The sequence below is a fragment of the Clarias gariepinus genome, chromosome 21 (assembly GCF_024256425.1).
Source record: "Clarias gariepinus isolate MV-2021 ecotype Netherlands chromosome 21, CGAR_prim_01v2, whole genome shotgun sequence".
Classification (NCBI taxonomy): Eukaryota; Metazoa; Chordata; class Actinopteri; order Siluriformes; family Clariidae; genus Clarias; species Clarias gariepinus.
Genome location: NC_071120.1, coordinates 2022501 through 2032500, shown reverse-complemented (window position 1 = coordinate 2032500; position 10000 = coordinate 2022501). Strand labels below are relative to the sequence as shown.

The 10000-nt window shown below is 43.5% G+C and overlaps 1 protein-coding gene across 1 annotated transcript in view; it reads left to right on the top strand.

The window, feature by feature from the left end:
* LOC128509559 (protein unc-13 homolog A) overlaps positions 1-4736 on the top strand; it is a 91501-nt gene extending 86765 nt beyond the window's left edge. Inside the window, exons 33-41 of the mRNA XM_053481335.1 lie at positions 1656-1802; positions 2132-2255; positions 2401-2445; positions 2541-2612; positions 2740-2887; positions 2969-3025; positions 3136-3228; positions 4096-4255; positions 4389-4736. Coding sequence (XP_053337310.1) covers positions 1656-1802; positions 2132-2255; positions 2401-2445; positions 2541-2612; positions 2740-2887; positions 2969-3025; positions 3136-3228; positions 4096-4255; positions 4389-4680 — 1138 coding nt within the window. The 3' untranslated portion in view covers positions 4681-4736. The remainder of the gene's footprint in view (positions 1-1655; positions 1803-2131; positions 2256-2400; positions 2446-2540; positions 2613-2739; positions 2888-2968; positions 3026-3135; positions 3229-4095; positions 4256-4388) is intronic.
* The last annotated feature ends 5264 nt before the right edge of the window (positions 4737-10000 follow it).

Sequence of the window (10000 nt, the reverse complement as noted above, 5' to 3'; positions counted from 1 at the left end):
ACCACCAACATTATCACCATCACCACCATCATCATCACCAACACTATCACCACCACCACCATAATCACCATCATCACCATCACCACCACCATCATAATCACCATCACCAACACTATCATCACCATCATAACCAACACTATCACCACCACCACCATAATCACCATCACCAACACTATCATCACCATCATAACCAACACTATCACCACCACCATCATAATCACCATCACCAACACTATCATCACCATCATAATCAACACTATCACCACCACCACCATAATCACCATCATCACCACCACTATCACTACCTTCATCATCACTATAACCACTACCACCATTACCATCATTACCTCCATCATCACCATCACTATCAATACCAGCACCCTTACCACCTCCATCACCTCCATCATCACCACCACTATCACTACCAGCACCATTACCATCACCACCTCCATCACCACCATTATCACTACCACCACCATAATCACCATAACCACCACTATTACCATCACCACATCCCCATCATTACCATCACCACTACCTCTATCATCACCATCACCACCACTATCACTACCATCACGATTACCACTACCACCACCATCACCAACACTATCACCACCACCACCATAATCACCATCACCACCACTATCACTACCATCACGATTACCACTACCACCACCATCACCAACACTATCACCACTACCACCATAATCACCATCATCACCACCACTATAACTACCTTCATCATCACTATAACCACTACCACCATCACCATCATTACCTCCATCATCACCATCACTATCAATACCAGCACCCTTACCACCTCCATCACCTCCATCATCACCACCACTATCACTACCAGCACCATTACCATCACCACCTCTATCACCACCATTATCACTACCACCACCATAATCACCATAACCACCACTATTACCATCACCACATCTCCATCATTACCATCACCACTACCTCTATCATCACCATCACCACCACTATCACTACCATCACGATTACCACTACCACCACTATCACCACCAACACCATAATCACCATCATCACCACCACTATCACTACCATCACGATTACCACTACCACCACCATCACCAACACTATCACCACCACCACCATAATCACCATCACCAACACTATCATCACCATCATAATCAACACTATCACCACCACCACCATAATCACCATCATCACCACCACTATCACTACCTTCATCATCACTATAACCACTACCACCATTACCATCATTACCTCCATCATCACCATCACTATCAATACCAGCACCCTTTCCACCTCCATCACCTCCATCATCACCACCACTATCACTACCAGCACCATTACCATCACCACCTCTATCACCACCATTATCACTACCACCACCATATTCATCAAACCACCACTATTACCATCACCACTTCCCCATCATTACCATCACCACTACCTCTATCATCACCATCACCACCACTATCACTACCATCACGATTACCACTACCACCACCATCATCACCACCATCATCACCACCATCACCACCACCACTTTCACTACCATTACCATCACTATTACCACTACCACCATCACCATGATCGTTAATTGTTTTTGATGCCCTTCTCTCTCTCTGTCTCTCTCTCTCTGTCTCTCTCTGCAGTTTCCAGGCCCGTATCAGTGTGTGTATGCGTCAGGTGGCGGAGATGGTTTGTCAGATTAAAGGTCCTCTGGACCAGAACTCCAGGACCAGCGCAGAGTCGGACTCAGTCACGGCGCTCCGGCCTCTCATGGAGTTCCTCGACTTACAGTCAGTGATTTACAGTAACAGTTAAACACGTTCCATCATTTCCAGGGCAGTGAGTGTTAGTAATGAGTGAAATGGTAACACTCCAGACACGTGTTTATTTAACACCATCCACAGTGTGTCCATACGCCGTCTGTATAACTGACGCTAGAGACACAGTTAGCCTCGGTCGCTAACTCACTCATGCTAGGCATCTGTATTGAGCGGTTGCCTAGCAACATGTTTTCCTGACTTTAACTACCTGAGCAGTGTCACAGTTGTGTTCAGCTCGTCCCATCAAATGAGAAGGTATAACTGAAAGTGTGTGTGTGTGTGTGTGTGTGTGTGTGCAGTCTGAGTATATTTGCAGATCAGTGTGAGAAGACGGTGCTGAAGCGGGTGCTGAAGGATCTGTGGAGGAACGTTCTGATCTGCATGGAGAGAACCATCGTCCTGCCTGAGAGCAACGAGAGCATCGTACGAGCGCACACACACACACACACACACACACACACACACACACAGACTTGTCTTACAGAGTGATCTCATGTACTGAATGTCAGTCACCCGTTTTTCTTGTTGCGTGTGTTTGTGTGTGTGTGTGTGTGTGTGTGTGAGACAGGGTGCTCAGCTTCTCACAGCAGCCAAAGAGCTCTCCAAGCTAAAGGTAGCCTCCTAATGTTCGACCTAATAACATGATAAAGTTCTTGTCGCTCAGAGTGGGCGTGTCTAACAGCCTGTCAATTACTCTGGTTGCCGTAGGGAGGGGGCGAGGCCAAGTACCTGTCTCCACGTCAGTGTGTGGTCATGGAGGCGGCGCTGGAAACCATCAAGGTGAGACGGCAGTGAGGGGTGATGAGGACCTCTGACTCTTACAAAGCGCTGACACTCTGTGTGTGTGTGTGTGTGTGTGTGTGTGTGTGTGTGTGTGTGTGTGTGTGTGTGTGTGTGTATGCTGCAGAATTTCTTCCACGCAGGTGGAGACGGTCTGAAGAAGATGTACCTGGAGAAGAGTGATGAACTCCGCTCTCTTCATTACGCTCTGTCTCTGTACGCACAGAGCACCGACGAGCTCATCCGCACCTTCATCATCACTCAGCACTCACAGGGTACACACACACACACACACACACACACACACACACACACGTGATTATAGGAGTGTATGGTATTCATTGTGTTGTGTGTAGTGCACCACGGGACGAGCCTGAGGATCACACCGAAGGAGAGCTTACGACCGGAAAAGGGTGAGACACACACACACACACACACACACACACACACTGTCTGACTCTCCTTTTTATATTTTCTCATTTAATCTTTCCTCTATGTGTGTGTGTGTGTGTGTGTGAGACAGCTGCTGGAATTGAGCAGTTTATAGGTGAGGCAGTGATTCAGGTGGACACGACGCCCCCTACTGCCAACACTGAGCAGAAGATCACCGTCAAAGGTCTCTCTCTCTCTCTCTCTCTCTCTCTCTCTCTCTCTTTTATTTTTTATTCTCGCTTGTTTTTTCTCTCTCTCTCTGTTTGTCTCCCTACCTGGATCTCTCTCTGGTCTCTTTTTGCTCTGTCTCACTCTCTGGTCTCTCATTATCTCTCTCTCTGTCTCTTTGCTCTTTTATTTGATTGAAGTTTTATTTGTGAAGTTCTTTAAACAGTGGACATTAGAAAACCTTGAGAGGAACTCGAATCTGAGGGAACCCCTCCTCATTCTGATGATGTTAGATAGTGAGACCATGAAGCAGTCCCTGCAGTACCAGTGTGCTCTGAGACCAAAGTGTGAATGGGGAGTGTGTTTTAGTTAACACAAAGGTCACACACACTAATTCCTGATGGAGACTCGGGTACGAAACAGCAGTTTCAGCAGTTGTGTGTAAGGGCTTTATGGAGAAACTCGGGGTGTCGATAAGACACTGACACCAGACGATCGTCTCTAAGACAACGACTGAGTGAGCATGTCAGGACGTGGGGTGGGTGAGTCCTGAGAATCAGGAATGCTGGGTGCAGTTTCTCCCCAGGGCGGCGTTTAAACACAGAACACACCCCACCACTCAGGAACCCAGCCGAGCTCCTGTCTGTGTTCCCTTAGGTAATGTGACCCTCATTAACTCACCAGGTGAAACAAACCAGGTGACTACGCAGACGGGGGTGGAGAGGGGGGATGGGGTGTGGTGTGGTGCTCCCCTAGTGGCTGAGGTCGCTCTCAGCCTACACACACCTCGCTGTACACTAGATCAGACTCACCAAAGTCCTTTATTATAGTTCATATTCAAACTCTCTCTCTCTCTCTCTCTCTCTCTCTCTCTGTGTCTCAGTGATCGGGGTGAACGATATGAAGTGGCAGACCTCAGGATTGTTCCGTCCGTTTGTTGAAGTCACCCTGATCGGCCCGATGCTCTCAGACAAGAAGCGGAAATTCAGCACCAAGTCAAAGAACAACTGCTGGACGGCCAAATACAACGAGAGCTTCATGTAGTGAGTTCAGTCACACTCACACACGTTCTCACACAGCAGCATCGGTGGTGTATCATCTACAGCAGCAGCATAACTCTTTCTCTAAATGTCCTGTCTCACCGTGTTTCTCCCTGTCTCTGTCTCTCTGTCTCAGTGTTCTGGGTAAAGGAATGAGCTCGGAGTTCTACGAGCTGCAGGTGACGGTGAAGGATTACTGCTTCGGCCGGGCCGACCAGGTGGTGGGCGTGGCTGTGATCCCGTTAGCCCTGGCGGTCGGATCCGAGAGGCGGAGCTTTGTGTGCTGGTGCCCGCTGGCCCCGAACATCAGCGCGGATCAGACGGGCAGCACGACCCTGCGCATCCTCGCCCAGCGCCATGACGACGAGATCGCCAAGGAGTTCATCAGACTGAAGAGCGAGAGACGGCCTACAGAGGAGGGGCAGTAGAGAGAGAGAGAGAGAGAGAGAGGTACAGAGAGACAGAGAGAGAGAGAGAGAGAGGGAGACAGAGAGAGAGAGGTATAGAGAGAGAGAGAGAGAGAGGGAGACAGAGGGACAGAGAGAGAGAGGGAGACAGAGGGAGAGAGAGAGAGAGAGAGAGACAGAGGGAGAGAGAGAGAGAGAGAGAGAGGGAGGGAGAGAGAGAGGTGCAGGTTTTTTTTTTTTTTTGCAGAGGCCAAAAGAACAAAATAATGGTGAAAGGGAACCACTTTAACACACACACACACACACACACACACACACCTGTTAAGTATTATGCAGTCTAATCACATTTACCCAGAATCCTTTGCAAATAACTGATATATTAGAGCAGGACATTAATGTTTGTGTGTGTGTGTGTGTGTGTGTGTGTGAGAGAGAGAATGAACGAAAAATAGAAAGAAAATGCGACTACATGTGTGTTATAAAAGCCAAATTTATTTTGCCAAACTCAGACTTCTCGCTCTTCACACACACACTCCTATCTGTGGCCTTAAAAAGGGGCGGAGTCACTCACACACACCCAATTACTGTGGTCTTTTGATCTTGCCTTTTGATTGACAGCACCCCACACCCACACGCTCCAATGAAGAAAACCCTTTAGCAAGTTGTTTAAATGATGTGAACCAATCAGACGCCAGTGTATACACACACACACGCATGAACACACACACACACACACACGTTTCATTGCTAACATTCTGAGCTTTACTCCCATATAACACGCTGGTCACTGCCACTGGTCAGCTCGCTATGCAGTGATTGGCTGAGAGACATGATGTCATGGCTGAGTCGTGCATTCTAGCCAATCACACACGAGAGGTGGATCACAATACCGTGTTAATTAAATAATAATAATAATAATAATAATCACGTGCCAAATGTTCAGATTTAACAGCTTATTTCTATTTCACTCATCATCGCTCGTGCACAGGAGACAGTGGACGTGCACTGAGGAGGCGGAGTTACTGTACATTTAACTTTCTGTACTGTCAAAATGTGGAATAAGATATTTATTTAGGTATTTATTAGATGATTATGTCTGTTAAATATTACTGTATTATGTGAATTTTGTAAATAAATGATTTATTGATAAATAACTGGCCTCTGCGTTTTCTTTCTGTCCCCTTATATGTATTTTACTTAATAATGTGTAAATACTAGTCCTGTTCCTAATATGTTTTATTTTACAGTTCAGAGACGGAGCTCCGTCACAGGAGACAAGCAGGTAAAGATGAACCTACAGATGTTCACAGACGAGGATTATGATCTGACTGTCGCAGTAACTGTACTGCTCCAAAAGGGGGCATCGGAGTGAAGCTTTAAACTAGTAACAGTAATAATACTGAGAGCAGCAGAATAGTAGTTACAGTAATATTAGTTTAATATCTGTACTAATAGTGTCTATAATATTTCCAACAGTATATTATCAGTTCAGGACTGTAGCAGTAACGTCACTTCATCAGCAGGGGGCACTAAAGGACAGTGAATGGTGCAACCACTTTTTTTATTTTTATGTTGAACAGTTGGTGGTGAGGCCTGTAACCTCACACCACACTTTTATGTTAAATAGATGATGATGATGATGATGATGATGATTATCAGTAGTAGTAGTAGTACCAGTAGTATAAGATAATAGTAGTAATAAAAGTAGATGTAACAGTAGAAATAGTAATAAAGGCAATAGTAGTAATGGTTGCAGTAGTCCTTCCAGTAGGCATTGTAAATTGTAGTAGCAGCAAAAATAATAGAAATACAGTAGTAGCAACATTAATAAGTAACTAAATAAAAGAAGTAACAGCAGTCAGGTTAATGTCAGTAGTGAAAGTAGTAGTAGGAGTAATAACAGGAACATTATTAATAAAAGTTGTAGCACTCATAATAGAAGTAATAGCAATAAAAAAAAAAAGTTATCAGTAATAATTGTAATAACAGTAGTGATAATAGCAGAAGCAATAAAAAAGCTTAAAGGTGCGATAGTTGTAAGAGTAGTCATAGTAATAACAGGAAAAAAATTATAGCAGTAATAGTTGTTGGTGATAATACTATTAACAGCCGTCTTTGCTGATAACTAACAATATTACAATAGTAACAGCAGTAACAGACGCAAGAGCACTAAAAATTGTGATGCCAGTAACAGGAGTAACATTGGGAATAGTAATAACAGGAGTAACACCAGTAAGAGTAATAACAGGAGTAACACTGGGAATAGTAAAAAAAAACAGGAGTAACACCAGTAAGAGTTATAACAGGAGTAACACCAGTAAGAGTTATAACAGGAGTAACACTGGGAATAGTAATAACAGGAGTAACACCAGTAAGAGTAATAACAGGAGAAACACCGGGAATAGTAAAAACAGGAGTAACACCAGTAAGAGTAATAACAGGAGTAAAACCGGGAATTGTTATAACAGGAGTAACACCAGTAAGAGTAATAACAGTAGTAACACCGGGAATAGTAATAACAGGAGTAACACTGGGAATAGTAATAACAGGAGTAACACCGGGAATAGTAAAAACAGGAGTAACACCAGTAAGAGTAATAACAGGAGTAAAACCGGGAATTGTAATAACAGGAGTAACACCAGTAAGAGTAATAACAGGAGTAACACCGGGAATAGTAATAACAGGAGTAACACCGGGAATAGTAATAACAGGAGTAACACTGGGAATAGTAATAACAGGAGTAACACCGGGAATAGTAATAACAGGAGTAACACCAGTAAGAGTAATAACAGGAGTAACACCGGGAATAGTAATAACAGGAGTAACACCGGGAATAGTAATAACAGGAGTAACACCGGGAATAGTAATAACAGGAGTAACACCGGTAATAGTAATAACAGGAGTAACACCGGGAATAGTAATAACAGGAGTAACACCGGGAATAGTAATAACAGGAGTAACACCAGTAAGAGTAATAACAGGAGTAACACCGGGAATAGTAATGACAGGAGTAACACCGGGAATAGTAATAACAGGAGTAACACCGGGAATAGTAATAACAGGAGTAACACCGGTAATAGTAATAACAGGAGTAACACCGGGAATAGTAATAACAGGAGTAACACCAGTAAGAGTGAAAACAGGAGTAACACTGCAAATAGTAATTACAGGAGTAACACTGGGAATAGTAATAACAGGAGTAACACTGGGAATAGTAATAACAGGAGTAACACTGGTAATAGTAATAACAGGAGTAACACCAGTAAGAGTAATAACAGGAGTAACACTGGGAATAGTAATAACAAGAGTAACACTGGGAATAGTAATAACAAGAGTAACACTGGGAATAGTAATAACAGGAGTAACACCAGTAAGAATTGTGAGCGTTAATAGTAGTAACAGCAGTAATAACAGTAACAACTGCAATAGAAGTAATTTTACTGCTACACATTTTTATCTTTTACTGTTACACTTATTTTTATTTTATAATACTTTACCCATCAGCCATATCATTAACTTGTGTACTAGATCCTGTACCTACATGTTTCCTCAAACAAATACCAGACATACAGTACAGTAACTGGATCCAGATAAAAACAGTCAACTCCGAATTCAGCAATAGCCATGTTCCTAATTCTTATACATTAGCAGTTGCATCACTATACTTGTGTTACTCGACCTCAGTGTAGCCTTTGACACCATTGATGGTAAAATGTAGTAGGAATTAAGATCCTATTTGACTGATCGTTATCAGATTGTAAATTTAAATGGTGATTATTCTGAATGTTCTCTAGTGAAGTTTGGTGTTCCACAGGGTTCAGTTTTAGGCCCACTGCTATTTTCTTTTTACATGCTTCCTCTGGGAAATAATCCGTAAGCATGGTATTAGTTTTCACTGTTATGCTGATGACAGACAATTATACGTCTCAGCAAAACCGAATGAGAAAAACCAAATCAATAAAAGTTGAGCAATGTGTGCAGGACATAAGAGACTGGATGTTAATTAACTTCCTTCTGCTTAATCCTGATAAGACAGAAGTTCTAGTCATAGGACCGCATGCAGCTGGAAGCGAGCTTTTTAATCACACTGTAACTGTAAGATGGCGTTTCTGTTCCAGTCTCGACATTAATGTAGATAATATAACCAGGACAGCATTCTAAAGTCAGGCACTAAATATACATTCACCTTCTACATTGTGTGTTTCGTTCTGTCGAGCTACACACAGCGCGCCATTGGAATGAATGAACTAGACTGTTGTGTAATCGTAGTGTGTGTGTGTGTGTGTGTGTCTTCTTCATTTTAAGTTTCACTCTGAGCGTAAGACCTGAACTGATACCGCAGTCCATTTGTTATTTCATGTAGTGTGTGTGTGAGTGTGTGTGTAAGAGAGAGAGAGAGAGAGAGAGAGAGCGGGAGAGATGAATCATTTCCCCATTGGCTAATCATCAATAGGGGAAGAGGAGTTTGTTCCCCCTCTCTCTCCTTCTCCCTCTCCCTCTCTCTTTCTCCCTCTCTCCTCAGACGGTCATGTGATCAGGTCTGATGTCGTCTGATCTCGGGCGTGTGAGGTGTGTGTAAGATCTCTGCAGGTGTTTCAGTGTGAGCATCATTAACGCCACACACACTCTGTTTAAACCCAGGAAGGTTTCATACATCAGTGTTTATGTTCAGGATAAACAACACGCACAAACACTGCAGCTTCCCCAGTTTAAACTTCCTTTCTGTGTGTGTATGTGCGTTTGTGTGTGTGTGTGTGTGTGTGTGTGTGGTTTCCTGTCAGAAAACAACCTCTGATGGAAGATGTTCTTTATTATGTACGATGATGTATAATTTTATGATTTTATTGATGTTTCACTTTCAAGCTTCTCGAGTAGGTGCAGTGTGTGTGTGTGTGTGTGTGTGTTAGTGTGTGTGTGTGTTGTAAGCACTCTAAGCATGCAGGCTTAAGGAGACTTTCAACACCTGAAACTGACCATGATGAGGAAACTGTTTAACTGTTGATGTAAGGTCTTTTTTTTTTCTCATAGCTAATAAGTAGAGATGTGGAAAATGGATGGTGTGTGTGTGTGTGTGTGTGTATGTGTGTGTGAGAGAAAGAGAGAGAGAGAGAGGGAGACTGTTGTGCCGTGGGTCTGGGTTTTTTAGAGCAGAGCAGCAGAGGAGGGAAAAACTCACTTCCTTTTTTGGTGTGCAGGAAATCGATACTTTAAAAGAGGGAGGGGAGAAAAAGAGAGAGAGAGAGAGGGAGGGAGAGAGAGAGGGAAAGAGAGGGAGATGTGAAACTCCGAACAAAAGACTCATACAAAGAAAAAAAGGAGGTGGGAATCTGAGTAAGCGTCA